General features: G+C 32.3%; 1 protein-coding gene across 9 annotated transcripts in view; it reads right to left on the bottom strand.

Moving 5' to 3' along the window:
• The window catches only part of LOC129799012 (carnitine O-palmitoyltransferase 1, liver isoform), a 40,478-nt gene continuing 13,916 nt past the window's right edge, over window positions 1–26,562 (bottom strand). For 2 of the 9 annotated variants that reach the window (XM_055842587.1, XM_055842588.1), the window contains exons 2-12: window positions 22,279–22,330; window positions 22,066–22,226; window positions 19,693–19,986; window positions 15,773–16,416; window positions 15,396–15,708; window positions 13,257–13,282; window positions 12,637–12,702; window positions 7,803–7,865; window positions 7,224–7,362; window positions 3,892–4,503; window positions 1–952 (exon numbers count right to left, since the gene is read on the bottom strand). In XM_055842587.1, the coding sequence (XP_055698562.1) occupies window positions 815–952; window positions 3,892–4,503; window positions 7,224–7,362; window positions 7,803–7,865; window positions 12,637–12,702; window positions 13,257–13,282; window positions 15,396–15,708; window positions 15,773–16,416; window positions 19,693–19,986; window positions 22,066–22,206 (2,436 nt within the window). In that variant the 5' untranslated portion in view covers window positions 22,207–22,226; window positions 22,279–22,330 and the 3' untranslated portion in view covers window positions 1–814. Of the gene's footprint in view, window positions 953–3,891; window positions 4,504–7,223; window positions 7,363–7,802; window positions 7,866–12,636; window positions 12,703–13,256; window positions 13,283–15,395; window positions 15,709–15,772; window positions 16,417–19,692; window positions 19,987–22,065; window positions 22,331–26,562 lie in introns of all 9 variants that reach the window. The other 7 variants (XM_055842590.1, XM_055842591.1, XM_055842593.1 and 4 more) reach the window with 5 other exon arrangements.

The raw sequence follows: 26,562 nt of genomic DNA, 5'->3' as shown, positions 1-26,562 counted from the left end.
TTTTGTATATTTCAGATAATTTATTTGCAATAGCTTCAATCACATTCCGTTAAAGTTTAATTAAAACAAGTATTAGAGTTTTGCATTGATGTCTGCCCTAAAAACTAATAAGATGTTATTTAGAAACAGAATTTCTCAATTCCTTACAACGAAATCCGCTACCAAAAAAAGTGACAACTATTTTGAAATTTTTATTTACACATTTTTTTTCTTATCAGCTCAAGTGTCTTTTCGTTGGACACAATTCACACAGGAAAGGATTGTCCTCCACAATTCCACCTGGATCTTTAAAAATTTTCTTTAGGTATTTCCTTGGAATGAGACAAGAAAGTGCCTTTCTCATCACTTTTTTTCTCTTTCGAAATGTCACACCATCAACTGTTCATTTCAACTTTCACAGTATATTTTCGATAATAACTTATTCTAAATTTTAACATGATAATATCAATAAAATTTTCTATACAAAAAAAATATGAAAGTAATAATAATAAAAAAGAAAAAAAAACAACCAATTTTTTTATTCTAGAAAAATTTAGACTACGTTAAGGAGAATTCCATTCAAAGAATTTAGAGGGGCTGTAAAAATCAATTATCAACCCATTATTTTTTTCATTTAAATTAATGTTTCCTTGTTTTCCTTTGTTTGATAATAAATAAAAATTTCTTTCATGTTCGCCAAATTAGGCGGATGGCAGAACAAGTGAAAGAAGGATGATCTGTGACTTGTGACTTTTCTCTGGCGGGATCATCAGAGATTTTTCATTTTTTCCCCTTGTGATTCTCTGATTACTCTTTCCTTATCAAGTTCCTCGCCTCAGTTGTGATTGGCAATTCCATTTGAGGCCTTCTTGTGGGCCGCCGTTCCATTGCTAGTTAGACTTTTGTACTCCTCAAAGAGGATCCTGATGTCCGCCAGAGCTTGACCAATTCGCTCAGCGAAACGTGAAGCATCCTAAAAGATAGAGCATCACAGAACTTTCAGAATTGCCCCATGGAAATATCCTGAATATCCATTTTGTATCCAATTAGGCTCATTCAGAAGTTCGCCATGCCATTCATTTTCATTCATTGACTTTCAACCACTTATGTTTAAGAAGATCGCGGGCCTAAGACATGTAGGTTAACGTCTTATGCCCTTCGATCCTCCGCAACTTCATTCATTTCATTCCTTTTCAAACTTATCGGGGTCGCGAGCTTAGAGCATCAAGGTGAACAATCCACGCGTGTCGATTGTCCGCCACGTCAGGAAGATTCCAAAGCACTCCAAGACATCTTGTCCTTGGTCTGTCCTGAAGTAGACGCTTAATCATAGTAACTTGTATAGTTTTTCTGGGGAATCTAGCGCTGAACATGAGCATACCATTGTAATTATGATCTTTCAATTCGATCTCGATCTCGACAAATGATTCCCTTAATCGTTCGGAGACACGTCATCTCGGCAGCTTGCAATCACACACAACTCAATCATAAAACGGTAAATGCGCTTAAAATCACACACAGTTCAATCGTAAAACGGTAAGTGCGCTTAAAAATACTCACATTTCAATCATAAAACGATTAAGATTGCGCTTAAAAAAGCGCATTCTTAACCGTTTTATAACTGAACTGTGCGTGTTTTTAAGCGCAATCTCAACCGTTTTATGATTATGCTGTGCGTGATTTTAAGTTCAATCTTAACCGTTTTACGATTGAGCTGTGCGTGATTTTAAGCGCATTTACCGTTTTAAGATTAAGCTGTGCGTGTTTTTAAGCCCAATCTTAACAGTTTTATGATTAAGCTGGGCATAAGCGTAACTTTATCCGCTTTTTATTTGAACTGTGCATGTTTTTGATCGTAATTTTCTGTTTTTTTTTTGTTTGAGCTGTATGTGTTTTTAAGCATAATCTTAATTGTTTTATCCTTAATCTATGCGTGTTTTTGGCACAATTTTAACCATGTTATGATTTAATTGTGCGTGCTTTCAGCGCAATACTAACCGTTTTATACTTATCTGTGCGTATTTTGTTAGTTTAATTAGTAACTAAGTAAAGTTAGTAACTAATTTCGTTAGTTTAATTTTAAAAACATTACATGCTGAATTTGATCAAAAATATGCGTATCGGTCAATTTATATAGTCAGACATTAGTGGACAATCTAATAGCTGGTCTACTTTCATATATTCATCAGTGTATCACATTTTTAATTAAATAAAAGTTAGTTTTTCTAGTAATTGAGAAGATCTTTTATGACAAGAGTAAATTTGAACTTATTTTTATGAGAAAATGTTTCAAGGATATAATTTAACAAATTATATTCATGAACAAGTCTAAGGATTCATAATACAAAATAATATTTTCGCTTTATTAAATTTCAAAAAAAAATATAGTTTTGGGGTAGAAGTCCGATCGTGGTAGACTTAAAAAGGAATTCGAAAAATTATCTTGCTATCTTTATCCCGGGAATAAGCGTATTTTCGCGCCCGAAAAAATTAAGGGAAATGGCATTATGCACCTAGAGGTGATTGCGTTTGATTAAGTCTAAAAGAGCTGTATTTATAAAAAGGTATTTTTGGTTTTTACCCGGAGCTCTTCAAGAAATTGTCAGAATATCCAAAAATTTTATCTCAATTAAAGAAATTTAAGTTTTTTTTTTTTTTTTTTTAAATATGCATAAAGTGTTTTTCAATTTCGCGCTTCACAAAACAGTATATATATGTTAATGTGTAATTCAACAATGGTTTCACAAAATGATATCCAATATTAGGCAAACATGCATAATTGTATGAGCACAATAGCATAATCCCGTCAGGTGCGTAATTCTTGGATCTAGTATAAATATTATTTGTCTTTGTCAGATCACTTTATTACTTCTTTAAATTCATATACTCTTCCGATCACATAAATTGTTCTTTGATTTATCATATCGTTTTTCTATGTTTCTGTAAACTTCGCCAAAGCTTAATCAATTAAAAAAAATGTTTTTAAAAAATCCTAGAAATCGGGTCGGATAAATGTTTAAGTAATACCCGAAAATTTGAAGGGTTGTATCCGTGACTCGCCCGACCCACAGATAATAAAATAAAACCCGCCCGACCCGCAAAAAATCGTGCGGGTACCCGCGGGTCTGGTCGGGTCTGGTCGGGTATGCAGGGCTCTACTCGGTACCAATACCCTTGTCAGGAATTTTGAGTAATAAATGAAATTCGTGATTAAAAACAGGTATTTCATGAATCTTATTCATGAAGATAAATTCAAATAAGGAAATGTCGTTCACGATGAGTTATAGGTGGTGAACTCTTCCTTAAAATCGTAAGAAATCAATTAATTTTAGCTTAAGATGTGATTTTCATCTTAAGTTATAATTCATGCGAGGAACACTTATAATAAATTTCAGCAGTCTAATGATTAACTTTGGGTGAAGAAGGGTGTAAGGCTGCTTAGCCCCGTTATCCCAATTCTGATGCATTTTCTTAGGCCCAGGAGTCCTGAATCGTTTTCTCTTTGGTTGTAAGGCCAAATCGATGGTAGTTACGATTTATGAATAGAGGGTTTTCCCTCTTCTTTCAGTTCGTAACCATATCCCTAATATAAAAAATATTGGACATTTTCTACTTTCTGCGCCCAAATTTGGGATAACACTTCAACAAGATATGTCCTCCTTTGCTGCTGAAAAGATGCACGCTGAACTTTGAGAATGTGCTAACATAATACGTTCAGATAAAGTGATCAGTGATCACCATTGAGAAGAAAGTCTATTTTAGAAGACGACAAATATGACGCAAGTGGATTAATTGAATTAACTCTGCGCAAATCACTTGACCTCATTCACCCTCAATCGATTCTCTTCGGAATTTGCCCCTGAAACCACTTATTTGTTAAAATTATCAAATAAAACAAATTGTTGTACTTACCGTCAACTCACAGCTCTTTTTTGCGGAAATATGGAAGAAGATCAAATCCTCTCCAGCTACAATGTACGAAACACCGTAACCATCATCAGCTACGGGTCCAAAACCACCACCAGCACTGATATACTCTGGATTCTTGGAGAAATCGAACATTGTTGTCTGTCCGTGGGGTGTTTGACTCGTGGACAGTCGCCAGGGTTCACTGAGAACTTCCTTGAGGAAGGGCGACTCCACTTCCAGGTACTTGGATACCACATACAGGCAAAACAGGTGCCGATCGATTCCCTTGCCACACATGGCATCCTGATATGCCAACTGATGCCTCGAGCACGCCTTTTGCATCAGTTTCACGCATTCCTCTACATTCCACTGGGGCTTCTTGTCGATTGCCCTCACGAAGGCAGCTGACTCTATCGTACACGGACGAACAGTTTCGGTACGTCCTTCGCGGAACAGACGTGTCATGGACGCTTCGTAGGTCAGACTGAAACGTCCAGCGTCCCTGAAGTACGCCAGCTGCAGCGCCATCTGAATAAATGCGTCCGGAGACACACGACAGGTCTTCATGAAGCCTTTTCCGTAGGCATTATGCATGTAAACCTTCAGGTCGAGATCCTACGGAAGAAAGGGTGGGAAGGGAATTTGTTCAGAAAGAGTCTTTCAGGTTGATCGTAGGTCCTTGAATGTTCAGAAGAGTTGTAAAAGATAAAATTGGGAAATTACATTACAAAAAGACATAGGTACTGAAAAAACCAGATGTGACCATAGCTAATGAATCTGCTTTGAAATCCTTAAAAGATTATCTAATAAGTTTTGTCATTCTCAACAATTGCACGAACACTATGCTGCTGTGTTCTAATCAACATTCCTCCTACTGATCTAAAAAAATGCAATTCATTATTGTGAATAAGCTCCTCCCAGGTGTAATTTTAAGCCACGCTTCTTTCATACTGAACTTAAAATATTTGTATTTTCAATGTTTAATAGAAAAGGGGTGGCAAAGCGTCCCAAGCTTTGCGAAATGCTCGAACTCGTGACTTAGATGCTATACCACAACAGTACTTTCGTATCATTTATCATTCACCGGTTCTCAACCGATTTAAACCGATTTATAAATCATGCAAAAGATCCTCCAAAATTGTTTTAAAAGTAAATAAAATTGATTTTCGGATAAAAATTAGTTATCGGCTATGAACCAGTTCATTACCGGTTCAGAACCGATTGGAACAGGTTCAGTTTTATAGGAAATTCCAAGACCTTTCCAACAACCCCAAACATGACTCCATTCGCTTGATAAATGGGCGCTCTGTGTCTTCTTAACCTTTGACCTTGAAAAACCGTTATTAGGAATGATTCAATGGTATTGTAATGGGTAATCTCTAAATATATCCAAAAAATGAAAAAAATCGCATGACGTGTTTTCGAGCAATCCCATAAAAACATGGTTTTGGAGGGGAAGGGGAGGGGGAAATGAGGGGCATGTTAACGATCCTTGGGTAGACTTAGGAGGGGGTCCCCTGAAAGTCCCAAGTTGCTAACTCTAACCGTTTGGCCTCCAGAGCTGGTTAGATTTAATCGAAGGTCCGATTAATCAAAAAATTAATTTTCAATTAATCGATCTCGAATATTTCGAAAACTAGACGATGCTTTTTCTTTGAATTTTAATATGTTGTAGCTGAGGTCGATACCTTTCCAACGCTGGGTCACACTCCTTCCTCGACCTGGACCATAAGCTTGACCTTCACCTGAACAATCGAAAATGTCTTGCCCGGACCATATTTTCGGTGTTTAAAAGGAATTTTGATGACATTTTAGTATATACTGTATCTGAAATCGTAATCTTTCTAATGATGGGTCCCATTCAAACCATTCCCCTTCAACCCACTGTATCCCGACTTTACTATATCCAATTGAACCGGACTCTATGTCTAACTTTTTTTTTTTCTTTTGTTGGCTTTCATACTCAGACTATTTAAAATAGAAAATTACCAGTGATAAGTCCAGATAAGCTTATGGTAGCTGAGATTCTTTACAGATGACTTCGAAATGAGTGCAACGTAAAATGCGGGGCGATTGCAACTTGGAATGCGTGAAAATCCGATTGTGAGTTGAATTTTGGGGCTAAAGAATCTCGTCGAGCCAATTTTATCCATTTTGACCGACAGGAACAGATTACTCGACACTGAACAGATTACTGACACCGGCGTTCCACTCGTTCTTAAAGGGTTAACCCTTTAAGGACGATTGGAACACCGGTGTTCCATAAAGAAAATAATTTTTCCTGACTACCCAAAGTTTTTTTTTTCTTATGTTTATACGTAATTGCAAAGTAGAAGGTTGAAGGAATCTAGGATATTTTTTGGAAGTCTCCAGCTATTGCTATGTAGTAAATATTTAAGATCAAAAATGCCGAATTTTTAAATTCTCAAATTCATAATTGATTTTATTTATTTTTTATACTTCCAATTTTTTTTAAGAAAAACCCTTTTGAAAATAAAAACTACAATACTCATACGTAATAATTTTCATTAGAGTGAAAATGATCATTCATTAGTATTGTCAGAAAAATTACTTAAATTTTTGGGCTATTTTTGTCCCTATCGTTCATAGAAGCACAAAATACACCGAATCAGACTCTGTTGGACTTTCCAAGGTTAGATGTAAGACTTATCATTGATTATGTTTCTCAGTTTGATTTTTATTGTTGATTTTCAGTCCGTAAAAAGTGTCTCGTCGTTAAAGGGTTAATTCCTTAACTAAGATATTTTCAATAAAAAAATCGTTAAATTGGCTCGTTGCATATGCTACGGTTCCGAAAGGGGTAAGAGCGTTGTTCTGTTCTGAAAACTTGTTATAAAGATATAATATCTTGCAAAATAAACTGAAATGAGTCATCAATAACGAGGCTGTGAGCAATCAGGTTTACAGCTGATTCTTTAGTTTCTCTAAATTTTACTTTTGTAATAAGAAAAAATAAGGTATGTTTTCTGAACCATAACAATAAGTTTTTGCTCTGTGATTTGACGAATTTCAAGAAAGCCATTAATAGTAATTTAATTGAGATGAGAAAAGCTAATTTATTCCCGTCTGACTTTTTTTTTCTAACGTGTAGCAAATTATATTTGCGTTTTTCATGCAAAAACTTCTTCTTTTTTTTTCATTGAGAATAACAAGTTCAGTGATCGTCCTTGACTGTTTTATAAGTTTCCAAGATTAGATGAAAATTTATTCTTACACTGATTCTCTTACTAGTTGTCAATTGAAGTATAATGCATGAGTTTCTTCGATTGATATTTTATCATTGAGTTGATTTATTAGATGAAAAAGTTACTTACATTTAATACTAATTGCGCAGCTTCATGCGCTTCTTCGATGGCTGTTAAGCAAACAGGATTTTTTAAGTCCCATGCCAATCTCGTTGGAGCCGGTGGTTGAAATTCTGCTGTTCCAAAGCAATTTCCTTTTTCGTCGTATCTACATTTTTTTTTTACAGGAAATAAAAATAAACATCAAAAAACTATTCTTAACACTTCACTGTAAAAATTTGCAAAAAAATCTAGAAGATTCTACTAAAGCAATTCTACTCAAATTATTTACAAAGCCAATAATTACACAAACTAATTAAACTACGGTTTAAGTGCAATAACACCTTTCAATTCTAAAAATTATTTACACGACAAACCAGAAGTAAGTAACAAAAACAATTCATTAAAAAGTTACGAGCTTTTAACATAAATTAGTTAACATGCTGTGTATCACAAAATTATTGCGTTGTAAGAAGTTCCCGAAAAAGAAGTTAATCGTTTTTGCTTTGTCTTTTATTTACAATATTCTAGTTTTTTTTTTAATTTTGCTTCTTGTTTTTTTTTTTTTTTTTTAATATGAAATCAATTAAAAAAATATATATCCTTTACCCAATGCTGATTTCGTTCGCCACTACATACTCCCAAACATGTCCTTTAATAGGAGCATCAGCCCTTTGTGGATTAAATAAAAATTAAAGAGAAATAATAAAAATGAGATGCGAAATAAAGAACAAAATATACAATTTTGTGTTGATTTTTGAAAGTGTTTTATGTACAAAGATGTTTTTTTTTGAATTTTGAATGTGTTTGGGTTTGTGTGATATGTTGTTTTTAGCAGATGGGAGATTTTTTTTTTGAAAATGTTTTTACAGTGATCAACGTTTTTCTTTGTATCAAGTTCAATGCAAGTGCAAAAAAAAACATTTTTACAATTTTATTTTCACTCAAAAATAAAATTAGAGGAATAATGCGGCGAACTTTTCATTTTGTAAAATCGTTTATACACTGAGAGAAATCCGAAAAAGTTAAAACAACTCTCTAGTAGAGTTTAATTAATTCTACGAGTATCGATGTAATTGTTACTCTTTTTCGTTGTATAAATTTTAGTAAATAGAGTTGAAACAACTCTTCGTGCGAGTTGAATTAATTCGTCGGACATCGATGTAATTATTACTCTTTTTCGATGTAAAATTTCATCTCGACTGAACTATATGCTTAAGTGTTTTAGTTTTAAGAATATACTTCAGTCAAGAAGATTTTTGTGTGACAAAGTTCATACGGAACATCAACTAGAAATATGCCTAACAGTGTTTCGTGAAGACATGTACGTGCATCATACGCGAGATTTCGCTCGGAACATAGAATCAAGAAAATATTAATAAAGAAAATAATGAAACAAAAAAACATAAAATTGCAAAACATATTCATTTTGGGATTTGAAACAATTATTTTAACTCTAAAAAAAAAATTTTTAACTCTTGAAACGAATTATTTTAACTCTTAAACAAGTTATTTTCAGTCTTAAAAAGAGTTATTTACACTCTTTTATCATGTAAATTTTAGGAAAAAAAGTTAAAACAACTTTTCCGAATATTACACCTAAATAAAAGTAAAATCAACTCTAAAATATAGTTAATTGAAAATCACAACGAAAAAGAGTTAATTCAACATCGATTCGAGTAAGTTTTACTCGATTATTTTTCTGAGTGTACGATTATTGGTTAGATTAGATTAGAGGAGAGGATTAGATTATATTACAGTGGGCGCGGTACTTAACAGGGCCGCTGCACCTTGGTCTCTATTTAGACCCATTATGCATCCGAAATTAACAATAGTTTTCTTAAGGACAAGACGATATAAAGAAGGTCGTGTTTCGGACAAATTTCATTAAACAAGGCGACTTTATCCTTGTAAAATCTTAATCAGAAATTACCGCTTTACTCAGCAGTACTCGTCTGAATGTTATGGGGTAAAATGGGGTAGTTTGGAACTATTTACAATTTTGAATTCTGAGATTTCCTCACTATTTGAAACATGAAAAGGAAGATAATCGCAAAGAAAAACTGTTCCTTATCTTCTAACTCTTCTTCCTTCATTTCGGGTTCTTGTTTTTCTCTTGGCCCATATGAAACAGTGAGGTAATCTCAAATATTCCAAATTATAAATGATTCCGATTCTGAATTTTACGCTAATACCAAGCTTTAGACTATAGAATTTCGGTTTGTCACTAGATGAATTTAGAACGATTAATATGCACTGATTTGGAATTGCGCGCCCTTTTCTCGGAGAAATGATTTCCAGTTTTGTATATGCCTTTTCTTTCATTTCCACTGCACAGAAAAAAATATTTTGTAAAATTGTTCGTAAATGTTTCTGAAATCCTATGGCAGACTTACGAAATGCTCGTGAATCGTATAACCCACAAACAAGTTCGTAAAATTTTGTACTTTTTTCACAAACATTGTTCGTAAAATTTGACGAACATTTTTTGTACTTTTACAAACATTTGTTTGTAAATGTTTGTAAAATTTTGTCATTTGTTCGTATTTGTTCGTAATTTTTTTGCCAGACAAACAAAAATTTACGAAAAAATACGAATAAATGACTAAATTTTACGAACATTTTTTGTGTGTTTATCAACATTTACGAACAAATGTTTGTAAAAGTACAAAAAATGTTCGTCAAATGATCATTTTACGAACAATGTTTGTGAAAAAAGTACAGAATTTTACGAACTTGTTTATGGGTTATACGATTCACGAGCATTTCGTAAGTCCTCCATAGGATTTCACAAACATTTACGAACAATTTTACAAAAATTTTTTTTCTGTGTGAACAGTTTAGAGCCCAGGCTATAAAAGTAGAAATTCTTCAATCTTTTTCAATACTTCTAAAATTCATCGCTTAGAAAATGATGCAATATGCTTTCGAGTTTTTGCGGTATGAAGTCTTTCATACACTGAGAAAAAAACGAGGGTGCGATTAATTTTTTTTCCTCATAACTTTAACACTTTTTAGGTGTAAAAATATAACAAAACTTTTTAATGTTAATTTTACACCTTTTTAAGGGTAAAAATAACATGAAAAAGGGTAACTTTAACCCTTAATACACCTAAAAAGCATAATATTTACACCGATTTCGGATCAATACCGCAAGGCAAAATTAAATTTCCGGAATGTTATTTTAACTTTTTCGGATTTCTCTCAGTGTACGTAATAATAGAAACTTGCAGCTCCTGTCCTATTTTTCTCCATTTTTTTGGCAAAATCATTTTGCCAATAACTTCTTGACGGTTGTGTACTAATTATCTTACTTCGCTTGCACTAAAATATCCAAGGAATCCCGATCTTTGGTAGTCCACAACATATTCACTCACCATTGTTTACATTCGCGTGAATTGTCAGACACGTCAAAAGCAATTCAGCGTTCGGAGTGCCACGTGCAAATCTGCAGGTTTTAGTGAGATTGAATGATCGAAATTCATGGACCTAATTTCTCACAACAAATTAAACTTGGATCTTTTAGTGCGAAAGAGTGGAATAGAAGTATGCAAAACGTTTTAAAAAGAAAGAGATGAAAATTTCGATCGCATGAAATTCTCCCGACATAAAAAGTATGCCGGAGCTAGTAGCGTTTTATAATCAATTTCTACAAAATTTTCACTAATTTGCATTATGTATGTAAAATATAATAGACCTTATAATGTTACGGCGTTATCACACTTGCACATTAAAATTTTAATGTGATTCACATTAATTGTCGCTTGTGAGCGTCCAAATATGTAACTTGTGTCTTTGCGTCACTTAATATTTGGGGTTTTTCTATTTATTGATAAAGAAGTGGACTTGGCCTGCAAAAATAAGTTTAAATTTACCTAAAGCATAAATATTTTTCACATTAAAAAATTAAAGAGAAAATTGCATTAATTTTTCACATTAATGCTATAGATCAATTTATATCAAATTTTGCGGGCCAAGTCTACCTTTTTATCAACAAATAGATCAAATTGAATACAAAATGATTGAAACACACAAATTACACATTTGAACTCTCACCAGCGACAATTACTGTGAATCATATTAAAATTTTAATGTGCAAGTGTGATAACACAGTTAGGCCGTTTAGATCATATTACAGCAAATCTAAGCAAATTCAATAAATAACCTCACTGGCCGAGTTGAGGAACCGACCGACTACAGGGCACTTCACCTTATGTGTAATTCCGATCTGATGATCTTTCGTAAAGATTGTACTGATCTATCAATATTTAGTAAAGACAGTTCTGATCCGTCGATTTACTGTACTAAATCGATATGTCGATCAATTGTAAAGATAACGCTGACCTGTCAACCTATCGTATTGTATTGACTATGTCCGTCGATATTCTGTAAAGATTATGACGATTCGTCGATCTTTCATAAAAATGATAGGTAGTGAACTGTCAATTTGTCGAAAATATCGTATTCATGTCGATCTTTCGTCAAACCGTGCGGATATGATTTATCTGATTTATCCGTCTAGACTAGACGATAATAGCGATGTGTTTGCTCTTTTGCAATAAAAGAACAATAATCCAAAAAAAAACTACAACCTACCACTACTAACAGACTATCACAGGGTATCGTGTTGTAGATAGTAGAGTATTGTTTGAAGGCGTCAGGACAATAGAATTTCTTTTTTTGAAAGAAACTCCATTCTCCCTTGTTTATTTTTTATTCATTGAAAACGAATTTAAAATGTTTAAAATATTTCATAATTTCAATTTTGAATGAAAATAAAATGAAAAAAAAAATGTTTTTTTGCACAAATCTTTATGTTATGTTTATGTATAATTTGTGATTGTGACTTCATTGAAAGAAAAAAGTCCCATCACCGAAAAAAATGATGGATTAACTGAATAAAATTAAAGATAAAAACATTGCGATGTAGAAGCTTATTTGGCATAAAATACAACAATTATAATCACCTCCACCAAGAAACAATTGAACAAATTCAATAGAAAAAATAATAATTATTACATTCACCACTTTTGAAAGATTACACATTCAAAGAATTCTATCTAGAAATAATTCTACGGAAAGATATTACGGCAAAGAAAAGAAAAAAAATCTAGAAGAAAATTCTACAGAGCGCAATACCAAATTTAAAAATTAATTGTATTACTAACTACAAAATTTACAGTAAAAATAAGCAAAAATAAGAAATCCGACGTTACTCATTCTTAAAATTTTGAACGTTTTTAACGTTATTTTCTTGAGCCTAAAAGTGGTTGTGCATTTTTTTTGTTCTTTGAGAAAAGTCGAATTTCCTTTCTTACTTATTTTCTTATTTTGTTTTATAAAATAACTTCAATCACCAAGTCAAATAACCATCTATAAAAATATACTTGACTAATGTTTGAAATTTTTTATTTAAAAAGAAATCTTTTGAATTTTCATTTACCGATTGGCTAATTTTTCCTCCACAATGTAATGTTCCCACATGTGTGACAGAACAGCAGCGTCCGCCCTATATTTGTTTTAATTTGTATTTTTTCATTTTGGCATTTTGTGGCAAATGCATTTTTTTTTAGGACAGACAGAGAGACATAGAGAGAAAGATAAAGAGAACAAAGATCATTAAAAAATTTCCTCAACAAAACTACTTAAAAATCAAATAAAAATTTTGTGCAATCTCTTTCTAAAGTTTTTTTTTCATATCTGCGTAGTGAAGAAATATATTAGAAATGAATAGAAAAATAATTTAAAGTTAATTTTATGTGAAAAAGAGAGAGATATTACATAGAACAATACAAAAAAACAGTGCTAACAAGATAATTTAATGTAATAATTGAAAAAAAGCAATAAATGTTTTTCTCGAATTCTCACAAGTTTTAATATCTGTGAGAGAAAATGTACAAGAAAATGGAAAGGACACAAGAAATGATTCAGAGCAAAATGCTTTTTTTTTAAATGATACAGAAGAAAATAATGTGATTATGGAAGGAAATGAAAGAGAATGAGTGTTAGAAAATGAATCTAAAATGGAATTAAATTTGTTTTAAACACTTGTTTTTCACTTACCAGGTGTGTTCCGCATTAAAACCAACCTACAAGAAACGAAACAGAATTTTACTTTTAGAAAAAGGAATTGGCGATAAATAACAGAGATATATAAGTGATTAATTTTTAAATGAACATTGTGAGCAATTCAAATTTTGGGATTTTTTAAAATCCGAGATAGTTTTAAGACAATTTTTGAAGTGACTTAGGGTAAGGGCTCATAATTTTGGACAGTCTGCTTATAAGCATCGATGTTCCAAGTTTGAAGTGCGATATTTTCGATACTAATTGACTTTTTTTGTTACTCTCTTTTCAGAAGGGTTGTTTAGAAACTTGGCAAGCTATTTATCATCTTATTTTTACTAAAATTAGTTTTAATACGTTTAAAAATGAATTGATATGTAGAGGTGAATTTGACTCGAATTTTGGACAACTTGGCTGTAAATTTGGACAGCTAATCCGCCTCAATAGGATGCTCAATGTTCTTCATTTCATGAACCAATCTTACCAAGTCCTCTTCCTGTTTATGTAAAGGAAACGTAGAATGTCACAAGAACCCCGGAAACTTTCCATATCATTCATTAAAGTGAGTTGACTTCGGTACTCCAGATATGCGCGGATTTGCTCATTCCCTGGCCTTCCCGGGAGCCTTTCAAGGCTTTTCTCGCTACATCTCTTTCATAGAGATGATGCTTCTTTGTTTCTCCAGGCATTTATCCAACTTATTCATCACAAAAGCTAAAACTTCACGAAATTTCGAGAGAAAACACCTGCCCAAAAATAAGGACTATCACCTCACTGGTAAACCTCGTAGAAAATTGCCCATTTTTTCACACGAAAAATCTAATTCACAAGGCAAATCTCTCTTTAGGTCAAATGTACAAATCACCACTAACGTGAATCAACACAATATTCAATGAATATTCAATAACATTTCTCAAAAAAAGCGAAGAAACATTGTTAGTACTTCACCACAGCTAAATAAGACTAAAGTGAACACAAAGTTCTGTCATATTTCTCGTAAGCAATTGCTCACACTGAATTTTCAACAAAGCAATTTTAACTCAAATCATATTCAAAATTTAACGTATTTAGTGTTCAAATCTTCTAAAAAGAACAAATATTTAGATAGAATTCATTATTCATCAAATATTGGAATAAAAATCCATCATTTTAATCAATTTATTTTTAGTGTCCAATGTTATCCTCAAAGTGTCCAAAATAAGAAACTGGACAAAATTATGAGTCTTTCCCCTATTTGTGATTAAATGAAACCGTAGTAACTTTGGAATTGTTTAGTCCAGATTAGATGTATCAGGCTATTTAGTAGAAGATTAATTTCTTCTCTACCATGTCATACTACAAAAAGTTTACTTAGAATATTGTCTTAGTTTCTGGTTTTTTTAAGGTAGGGCATTGGAAGTTTTAAGGTAGGGTATTGCCCCTCAATGCCCCCCAGTGCTACGGCCCTGCTCCTCTTCCGTCAGTATCTAACTGAAAATTTTGACTGGAGTCCAGGGCTTACCGCGTGGAGGCGGTCGTAGAGAATGTGATAGCATTAAGTAATACTCTGAACCCTTAATCCTCCATTTTTCACTTTTTGGCAAGATGTCACCGATGTCACCATTTGGACAATTTGACACAGGGTTTTTTTCTTAAGTGTCTGCCTTTCCCAATTTTACTCTATTATACGGAAAAATTATCTCCATACAGTTAAGAAAAAGCAAAAATAAATTAAGAAAACCAATGCTGGTAATAAAACATAAATAAAACTTACATTAAAAAATAGGGGGCGTGGTCAATTTATTATAGGAGGAGCATTTTCTTACAACTTTAACTGAAAATGGTTGAAATAATTTCCCGGAATACGTATCATAATATTAATAGAATGAAAAATCCTGAAGTCCCAATTTTAGCTAACAATAAATTTTCGATGGGGCGTGGCCTAATTTTTTAAAATTAGAAATCGAAGCTTAGTCGTAGGGAAGCACAAGTAGATAGATAAAAAATTTTCTTTTGTCGTTTTTTCAAGCTAGTGAGACATAATTTTTTGTTTAAGAACAATTCATATGCAATCCATGAATATTTTAGTGGCACCATGTTCTCCGATTGGCTAGACTCTAATATTGCTCAAAGAAATTTAAAAGAAAATAGACTCACCCTTCCATTCTTCCCCACGCAGACGGTGAAACTCTTGTCGAACCACCTATCGTGTCCGTTGCCATGAAGAAGTATCCTGCCGTAGTGATCAAGTTTAGCTGGATTCTTCACGTCAAATTCATATTCTTCATCATCGAGAGCCACAATAAAGGCAGCGCTCTCAACAATGTACAGCGATTGCTTGTTGACGCCCTTTGAGAACTGACTCAGTCGCACTTCTGCCCACTTTGTACGATCCCCAGCCGTTAGAGATGCCAGCAATTCCTCGCCAGGCGAAGGAGTACTGTCACTCTTGAGGATCTGTTCCATTTGTCTAGAAAGAATTTTTATCTTTCAAAAATTTCCTCTTTCAAAAGGAAAATTCGGGTTTTGCTTACATTTGAATCTCACACGGCCTCAGGAGCCGTCCACGATGGTAAATGATGACTTTGTGGTAGCATCCTTTGTGTAGGACAACAATGTGATTGGAATCCTGATAGTGGACAATTTTGTCCGTTTCAATGCCAGGAACACGGACTGTATTGAAGATTCTCTCGTACTGCCATGAACACAGTGGCACGAGACCCTGTACAAGGATCGGTTCCAGCTCCTGACGCTCCACAATGCGCCTAAAATTGAGCAGGAGATGCGTAATATTGGCTGCCCGGGCAGCTTGATTTTCTGTTAAATTCGTAAAAATGGCATCAATGCCGTAGAAATTGCTGTTCACCATTAAACCACTTCTACCCCTCAGGTACACATATTCCTCCCACCAATCGGACACATAATTTGTTGACCACCAACTTTTGAGAGTCAGGTACCTCTGCAGCTTCTTCCCAATCCCACTCTCAAACTCTTTAGCCAGTTGCGTCATGCGATTGTAGTTCTCATCGTCCAGCAGAGGACGAACTGATCTCAGGTACCGTGTCATGGTATCGTGCACGGAAGGCAGTGGTAGCCGGGGTAGGGAACCCTGGAAACTGTACAATCCCGGCTTGTTCCACGTTGACAGCACCTTAACAATTGCTGCCCAGAATTTTGTCTAAAACATCCCACAAGCAACCCAACAAAAAAAAAACACACATTGAAAAATTCATCGTAAATTCCTCCCAAATATTTTCTTATCATCGAAAAAAAACCCAAATTGTGTCCAATTAAAGCTCTTGCTTAAAACAATTTTAACTTGTCTCTCACATGCGCTAAATGGGAAAAATTTCTGCGTATTTTGAATGTTGTATTAGGAAATTCGTGTTGGGTATTTGTGAAACTTGTTTTCATCCAATTATGTCCAAACATCACTCAAGAGGGTCTTCTCCTCGTCACTCTTCTTGCACAAATCCCTGAGCAAACAATTTCTATGGAGGCTTTACTTTCAGTCAAAAATGTATAATTAAATGTACACTTGCTCTTGGATTGTGTGAACTGTGGTTTTGTTTGTTTATTCACCGTGAAAGTAGACTTGTTATGAATTATATTAGAATGGATATACCAAGCATTCTTCACTCATCAAACTACTTTTAATTCAAAATAGAAAAACAAAAGAAATATTAAACGTCATTATATGTCAGTTTCAAATTTGATTTTGACAGAATTTTGAACGGCAGAAAATGAGACGATTGCTCACGAAATGAAAACGAAGATGAACTGATCATTTCAAAGTTACAAAAACCAATTCTATCTCCTAACTAATTTACTTTGAGAAGACAGGAATATTATTTATATATATTTTTTGTATTTTCTCTCTTGTTCCTTTCTAAACAGGAATGGGAGAGATATTTCTAAACTATTTTATTCAAGTAAACTTGTCTGTTATAACTTTTTTAAATAATTATAAGTTTTATTATCAAATTAATTACAAGAACAATAAAATTTTATTGCAATGGTGATTTTCCCTGGTTTTATTTGATTTAAAGGAAAAAACTTTCTACCAAATTGATAAAATTTAGCAGGAAATTTACTAAATGTCTTTCTATAAAAAATTATCAGTATTTTTCAACATTACTTTCCGACAGGATTAGGGGATTGATACACTATAAGTAAGAGAAAACTTGTAGTTTTTTACTTAGCTTACAATATCGGACACTTGTTATTTTTCTCAATGTTCCATTATTTTTTTAGTTTTTGTCTCTTTTGAGATTGTATAATTCGAGAGAAACATGGAAATATCACAGATGCTATTGGAAAAAGAATTAGAAAACTTCTAGAAGGGTTTAAAACAACTTCGAGAAACTTGGTGTCCGAAATTGAACACAAAGCAATGTTTATATAATTATTCAATTTAATTTAATGTATTCGAAATTATTTTAAAGACAGCAAAGCCGAAAAGCTACTCTACTAAGTTAGCTGAGAGTATTTACCATCTCTCTCATATAACATTCCTAAAACGAAAGAAATCAAAAATTTCAATTTAAATTGAAAATAAATTAGAGTTGAAACAGATTTATCGTCGAGTTAAATTAAGTCGAAATATATCGATGTACTATTACTCTTTTTCGAGTAAAATTTCATCTCCACTTAAGTGTTTTCATTTAAGAATATACTTCAGTCGAAATGATTTTTGTTTAGCAAAGATTGGAACATCAAATTGAAATATGCTTAACAGTGTCTCATGAAGGTATATGTATTGTACCTTATGCATCATATGCGAGTATTACGGAACATGGGGAGCTGTAGATGAAGCAAAAGGGTTGTCAAGCGTCCAAGGCTTTGCACGGTACTCGAACTCGTGACATAGATTCTATATCTCAAAAGTACTTTCACATCGTTTACCGTTTACCGGTTCTAAACCAATTTGAACCAACTCAAAAATCACTCAAAAGATCCCACAAAATAGTTTGAAGAGTAATATAATTGATTTTTGGACAAAAATTAATTATCGGTTCATAACCGAATTATTACTGATTCACAAATAACTTGAATCGATTTTTAAATAACTCAAAACATTGCCCAAAATGAATTTCGAGTGAATAGATTTTGGATAAAATTAGTTATCGGTTCAGACTTGTCAGGAATTCGAAGACCTTTCCAACAAGCCCAAACATGGTACCATTTGCTTGAGAAATATGCTCTCTACAGCCTTTTTAAAATTTGACCTCGAAAAACCGTCATTCTTTCCGTACAGAAGTAGATCTTGAAAAATTCGAAAATTTATTTGAAGATCCAAAAAAGAGACTTTCTTACTTCTTAATACTTTCGCAAGGTAGCAGAAGTTACATCCTGTTCGAATTTCGAAGTGATCAAGTGTCAAAATGTGATGGTCTTAACATTTTTGTGAGGAAAAAAAAGACAGAACAACGCCGATTACTGTTCTTGTCCCATTATTTAATCACTACATAATCACTGAGTAACTCTCTTACCAGCTTTTTAGTGTGATATTTGATAAATTTTCCCCACCTTGTTCCAAAATTTAGTATGAAAACTCGAAATTAAATTTGAATTCTTCGAAATTCAACGCCTTTTTAGCAAATAGCGTTCGATTTACTTTTTATCCAAGACATTATTGGAGAATCAAAATCTACTTCTGTTTGGACAAATTAGGAATAATTCAACGGAATTTTCGTATATTGACTTTGCTCGAATTACGTACGAAAATTCGAAAAGAAGTACGAAAATTCAAAATTGTGTTTGAATATTTCCAATATTAACGACATTTTGTGTCAATCATTTAAATTTTTTAATTTATTTAAATATTTATTTATTACTATTAAATTTAAATTATATTATTATTTATATTTAAATAATAACAAAAGCCATTTACCGCTTAGCCAAAATACTTTAAGAGAATAAAATTACGGCTGTCAGCACGTGGGTTCTTTTTTTGTTATAGTAAACATCAAGACTTTTAAACTTTTATAAAATATTTTTCGATTGTTAATTTAATTTGAAACATCAATTTTTTACAAAATGTGAATTATCTAAAAGTAGCAGTAAGTTTTCTCTGTTAGTAAATTTCCACAAGGTTAATATCCATATAAATTGTTTCATTTTAAAAACTATGCAAAAAAATATAAATACTCATAATAAAGTTCTAAACTTTGAAACAATAAAAATATTTTGTTCAATCGAGAAACAGAAGCATTTTAAAATCTTCTCTATGAGAATTGAAAATATCAAAGAAAACGTCAGTGTGAAATTCTTCAAGTAATCACTGGAATCATGTGAGATAAACACCGATTAATTAGCAATCAATATCAATTTCTGCCTCTATCAATAACAAGTCTCATGGAAGAGTAAAAGTCCCCCTCCCTTTCAATCACTTTTCCTTCCATCGTAAACACACAATTGCAAATTCCAAGCAAGTAAAAGAGTGAGAAATTACCTTAAAAGAAATGGATTTCCCTTTGCCTCGTGCCTCATACATCCATCCTTTGTACATAAGCAACAGCTTGAGTGAATATCTCATGGTGTAGCAAATTGAGAGCCAAAATACAAGACCCGTGAGACTACAGGCCACCAATTGCCACACAGCAGAATCTCCAGGTAGTATTGGTCTAATGCTATTAACCATATCCAGCGGAACTCGTTTGCCAGAGAAATGCAACGCCACGGCTATCGCTATTACCAACCACAGACTCTGCAAATGTGCTGGATAAATTCCATTTCGCAATCCATTCTGCCAAAGCAAAGAGAAAAAGTGTTTTTTTTCTTCAATTCCCATATTGTTTTTATAGCTGTGATTATTTCATGATCACAGCTATTGTAATACTGCGGTTTCTGTCAATAACGTGCAATCGATTTCATATTGACAGGGTATATGCTTTGAACATGTCTAAAATGCTAAAAATTGATCTGGCTGTGTACCTTTACATTAATCCAGATTACGCGAAATTTCTAATTTAAACACGTATCCTTTTTATTTCAAATTAATTGTTCAGATTTTTGAAAAAAATAATAGGTTAATTGTGCCAAATTTCGTACAGAGTGCAATATCGGACACTTGTTAATCTTTCAATGTTCAATTAAGTTTTCGTTTTATAACTCTTTCGAAACTGCATAATTCCAAAGAAACAAAAAGTGTAGCCATTACGAAAGACATACTACGAAAAAAAGCCTTGAGAGACTTCTGGAAAGTTAAGAAACTTCGAAAACCTTAGTGTCCGAAATTGGACACAAAGCAATATTTATATATTTTTTCAGTTCTAAATTTATTAAAAATTATTTTAAAGACAACAAAGACGATAACATACTTTACATGGTTTCATATAACACGCTTAAAACAAAAGAAATCAAAAATTTCAATTTATATTACAATAATTCCGCTTAGAACTCAAAACATTAATTGGTGCTTACGTGTAATCTGTCCGAAATTTAGCACCGTTTCTCTAAAAGTTCAATATTTTATAATTTACAAATTTTCTTGAAATTTGAATTATAAGTCTAGAAATCTATTTTTGATACGTTCTCAAGATCGTTCTAAAGCAATTTAATACTTAAAAGCTGTAGCAGCCGTTTCTGAAAAAAGTTCCATACCTCATAGTTCTTGTAATATTTTACATTTATAATTTTGTTTTTAAAAATTTAGTAGTTAAATTTATTACCGATAATCTCCAATTTATTTCAAATGTGATAGTTTCCTATTACTCTATTTTTAGCGATAACTAAAATCAAGTTTAAAATTTAAGGGGTTACATGGGTCTCTCAGGTCAAAAAAATCATTTTTTTTTAAATTTTTTTTATAGTATAACATTTGAAAAATATTTTCTGAAAATCTCAAGTCAATCGGGTTAAAACTCTCGGAGTAGAGCAGTTTTAGTTATGCATGCATTTAAATGCGTTTTTCTCAAAACACCATTTTACAATGAGGTAGTCAAGATTACTTAGAGTCTACTGAACCGATCATTCTGAAATTTTGCATACTGGTTTTGAGAAGTATTATCTACTGTATGAACGAAGGATTTGCACTTCCTTTAATCAGAATCATTTTTACAATACAAAATGTGGTGAAAAATAGGGTAAAATTGATACTTTTTTACAAAAACTTTTGCCAAAAATCCAAATTTTGTTTTTTTTTTCAAAAATCCTTCGTTCATCCAGGTGTCGAACTAATCCTTTAACAGAGTATATTTGGTTTTTTGATGTTAAATGAAAACATACTGGGAGAAATCCTGCCTACCGCAAGGTCTGTTTTTTGAGGAATGGTTCCAAAAATCAGCTACCAATGGTCGAATTTTCAAAATTTTTCAATTTTTTTTAAATTTTGTTCTAAAGTTACTCTTTCATATCCCAAAAGTTGGAATTTCTAAAATATTTTCGACACAATAAATTATTATCAGAAAAAAGGCATAGGGGAAAGTGGCCTGCCATTGAACGCATACACCTTTGAATGCTTTCATTTTCTTCTATTTCCCAAAACTAAAATTCCATTTTGTTAATCGAAATTAATAGAAAATAGTTAATAGTATTAACTTTAGTTCACAAAATAAAATTTTTGCTTTGATAAATAAGAGAAAACTTGAAACATTCAAAGGCTGCCGTATTCAAAGGCAGACCACTTTCCTCTATTTTTTAACCTGAGAAACCCATGTAACCCCTTAATGTAAAAAAAATTCCAAAAATATGAAAGTCACTTCGTTTCATTTGGTTCACAATCCCGATTTCTAACAAAAGAATCACATTTAGCATGAGATAAATTAAGTCTAACACTAGATTTTGTAGCTGGAGGAATTCAATGCAAAGAGGAAGAAATACTCACGCGAAATCTTGCAATTCTCTTCTTCCATGACCTCACACCAGATTGCCAGACGAGATTGAGCACCTCCTGGTCATAGTTGATGTCAAAACCTTCGTGGGTGATGGAAAATGAGAAGGCAACGGCCGAATGGGCTTCCGCCATGGCAGATTTCTAGGAAAAAACTGCCCGGAGAATGAAAGAAAATTTCTCCCCTTCACTGTTGCTCGGACCCACCTGAAGCCCACACCTTTTGCGTCACCAAAAACAATGATAAACACTGTGCTTTCTGCAAAGATAAAATGTCAATGCAAATTGTTTAATTAACCCATTTGATTGCACAAAACAAAAAATTCACATCATTGAGAAATGTTTACGATCAAAGCTTCAATTTATGTGAGCAAAGAAATAATAGTTTTATTCCATGTAATAAATTTAATCCCTCAATGTGCACAACAACTTAAAAAAATGCACTTTATTTTATCAGTAATTATTCTAAACACAAGTGTTTATTTATCCACTTAATTTAATTGTAAAAAAAAACAACATTGGTTAAAATAACAAGAAATAAAATAACCTATAAAATCTCGAAGTTAATTACTCGAGCTTAATACTATTCTCGGTTGGTAGTCGCAATATTGGAGATTGAATAAATTAATTGAATTGAATTTTCAACACAGTTTTATTGTTTATAAAAATATTATTTTTAAGAATTTCGCATAGTAATATTTGGTTCGAATGGTGCGAAACTCCGAAAAATCGAAATTTTGACGAGCAAAAATATAGAAAGGGTCAAAATCTTGAATGAGTAAAAATTTTGAAAAGCCAAAAACACGTATGAATCAAAATTCTGAATAGTCAAAATCCTGAACGGATAGAGATTTCGAAAAATCAAAACCTCGAATGCGTCGAAATCCTAAATAGTCAAAATCTCGAATGGGTAGACATCTCAAAAAACAAAATCTCAAATGGGTCGAAATTCTGAATAGTCAAAATCTCAACTGGGTCGAAAACCGGAAGAGGTAAGATCCCGAAAGAATTTAATTCCCGTATGGATCGAAATATCGAATAAGTTGAAAACGTGAGAAAACAAAATCCCGAATGAGCCGAAATCCTGAATAGTCAAATTTCTGAATAGGTAGAAATTTCGAAAAATCAATGAGTCGAAAATTGGAAGAGCCAAAATCCCGAATGGGTCGAAATCTCGAATGAGTCTAAAACCTGAAGAGCCAAAATCTTGAAAGGGTCGAAATTGTGAATGGGTAGAATTCTTGAATAACCTAAACCCCGAATGTATCAGAATTCTGAATAGAAAAAAAAAAGTATTCGAGACTTTGATTCTTCAGGATTTTATCTGCCCGGATTACGTCCGAGACTAAATAAAAATCTATCTGTCTATTTAAACTTCGGTGTATTTATAAAAGATAAAAGCAAGATTTTCTTTTATAAAAAATAGGGTTTTGGCTATTAAGTAAAATTTGGTCAATAAAACTCGAAAAATACAATAAAATATTTTGGTCGTTAAAAAACGAATTTGATTTCATAACATTTCAAAAATGTATGAAATCAAAATTTATATTCCTTTCTTTCTCAAATGTATTTTCTTCTTCCACATCCACATCTAAATTTAATTGGTTTTGATCCTCACGAGAAAAAGAGTGCGGAAGAGAGGGATAGACACATACAATACGTTTTGACTAAGAGGTGAAAATTCTTGATCTAGGTGATTTAAGTCAACGACCCCTTTAGGGTCAGGCGGTTCAAATTTATGAATTTCGGTTAAATTATTTATTAATAAAATTTACATAAATAATTGCAAAAAAGTTTTCTTTATATCTCGACTTGAACACATTTTTCAATTATTGAGAATTACAATCAAATTAATATTTACAAACCTTAATATAAAATGTTCTATCCTTCCCAAAAAAAAAGACACTTTCGCAAAAAGTCTTTTGGGAAGTTGTAACCTTTTAAAAAATTCCGTCATTTTTTTTTAAATAAAAAACCAGCTTCAAATTTTGCATTAATTTCCATTCTGCCTGAACTTGAAAGTGACCCCATGAGAAATATATTTGCAAAATTAATAAAAAAGGAATATAAGTATTATCAATAAAACGCCACAATATTATGCATAAAAATCAATTTAAAAAAAAAATAAAGCTAAAGTTGGCATATACGTCAAATGAGTGAAAAATATTTCTCCCTTATCACAAGAATTATACTTTCGCGATAACTTAAATCTTTGTAATGAACTCTGTACACATTTCTGGTGAAAAGTGGTAAATCCACGTGATAAAATACCGATCTTTGTCACTACCGTATTTTTCCCCATTATAAGCTTTCAAATGACTATAAATTTTAACCCAAGTGAATCACCGTCAATCATCTTGAGAAATCCCAAAGAAAAATTCCACGTAGTTAAATGGGTTAACCTGATATCACTGATGAAATTTACAATATCAAGAGTAAGGAGATTTCTTATCATATCTCTTTTTTCTCCCCAAAAACCCAAAAAAACGCGTGCGCTTAGAGATTTCTGACATTTCACGCACATGCGTTGTGATTTGGATTATTTTAAAATGATTCTTTGATAGAAATCTTACATAATTTTGATTATTTTGCAGCAGTAATCCTCAATTTTTGTTTCCTGTCTTGCTTTGTATATTTTAGTGCCTCTTTCTTTTTGCGTCAATACTTAGTCTAAAGGTTACCGTCAAAATAATCTTCAATGACGAAGCCAAAACTTTCAATTTTGTTGATATTAAGAAACTTAGACTCATGTTTTTGTACATAAATAGTATACACTTTAAACAAAAAAAAGTGAGCTATACAGAAGAATTAATATAGAGAAGTTTTATGTAAATTTCCAGTGCCTATCTAAAAACATTGACATTATTTTAAAGTCAGAAAAAAATTATTGTATTTGGAAATAAAATTGGGTGATTTATATACAATTTTTGAGCTTGCATCAACATCAGGGACGGATTAATTTTAGTTTCTTTTTTTCCTCAAATTAATTTCATAAACTGAAAATTGTAGTAAAACAGCATTAAAATTACTTTAATTATCGAAAATGTCACTTCTATTTCTAATTCCAATTAGAAATCTCTTTGTAGAAATTGCACAATTATTGTGTTATTATATTTAGTATTTATCTTTTGGGGGCAGAAACTCTCTCTTCATAGAAAAGAAAGAACATCTGTGAATGAACCAATTGAGACGAAGCAATAAAAGAAACATGAAACGCTGATAAAATTCGCGAGGGTATATATTTGTTAAGTAACGTGTTGGCAAGTTCAAAGTCCAAGAAACTCGAAAAAATAGGTCAAAGACTCTCTTGGAACTTGCTTTAGTGTAGTGTCTCTCTTCCACTTTATTTATGAGCTTTGATACTTTTTTTTTATTCTTCTTATTATCTCACAAATACCACGCCAAAAGTATATTTTCTGATAGCGAATGCGTAGAGAGAATGACAATAGAAACAAAAATTCACAACAGAAAAATGTATTAGTTAGGAATTGTGCCAAGAATCTAATACATTGTGAGGAAAGAAAGGTGAAAAATCGATTGGTAAATAAAAAAAATAAATAAATTTTCAGGTGAACGTTCTTAATAAGCACAATTACATATTAATGCATTCAGAATGAATTCTAATGAAATTTTTAGTTCAAACCCCATATTTTCCATACAATTGCACAAAGAAGCAACAATGTTTATTATCATAAGAAAATTGTGTCATTTGTAGTAATTTTCGTTAAATTTTTTTCGATATGTCTGTTATGTCTCTTTTTTTCATGCTGACGCAAGAGAAAAAGATCACGATCACTTTTTTTCTGGTCAGCATTAAATAATTTAACAAAAATACAAGACGAGCAAAAGAGAGAGAGAGAGATAAATAAACTGATCATTTTGCAAGGTCGATTTTTACATCAGACTGAAGGTCATAATTGTATTTTGTAACTCCTTTTGGAATGTATTAAATTAAAGTTTATAAGGAAAATAAAAAAAGAGATTAGATGTAATTTTATTTCTTCAATACCTAAGTATACAACTTGATAACAAGGAGTTTAGTGTATAAAAGATCAATAGACCAATAAACAGATGAGAGTTATGCACAAACAAACAATGAATATCTCAGATCATTAATAATATAGATAATTCTTGAATTGTTGAGTAAACTGGACACAATATAGATCAATAAAGTCGGTAATTACATAGGCAATATTGGTGAATTAAAGTACTATGAAGTGAATGGTGTGGTTCTAGAGTTTCTTTCTTAGTGTTTCTTTTATGTAAAAATTGTAATAAGTTGATTTTGATCTTCAGAACTGCCCCCCTTTAGAACGGTCCATCGCCGTCTTATTGTTGCTTCCAGCCTCCAGTACAAAACAATTGAAAAATCGCTTCATTGAGTTAGTGTCCTACTATCTTATAATTTTCTCATTTGCACCGAAGAACAAGCAATTGCATCAAGTGACCAAAATCGAAAGATTGCGACTCAAAATTCCGAGCACTTCTTTA

The sequence above is a fragment of the Phlebotomus papatasi genome, chromosome 1 (assembly GCF_024763615.1).
Source record: "Phlebotomus papatasi isolate M1 chromosome 1, Ppap_2.1, whole genome shotgun sequence".
Taxonomy (NCBI): Eukaryota; Metazoa; Arthropoda; class Insecta; order Diptera; family Psychodidae; genus Phlebotomus; species Phlebotomus papatasi.
The sequence above is the reverse complement of the archived record's forward strand: the minus strand, read 5'-3'. Positions and strand labels throughout refer to the sequence as shown.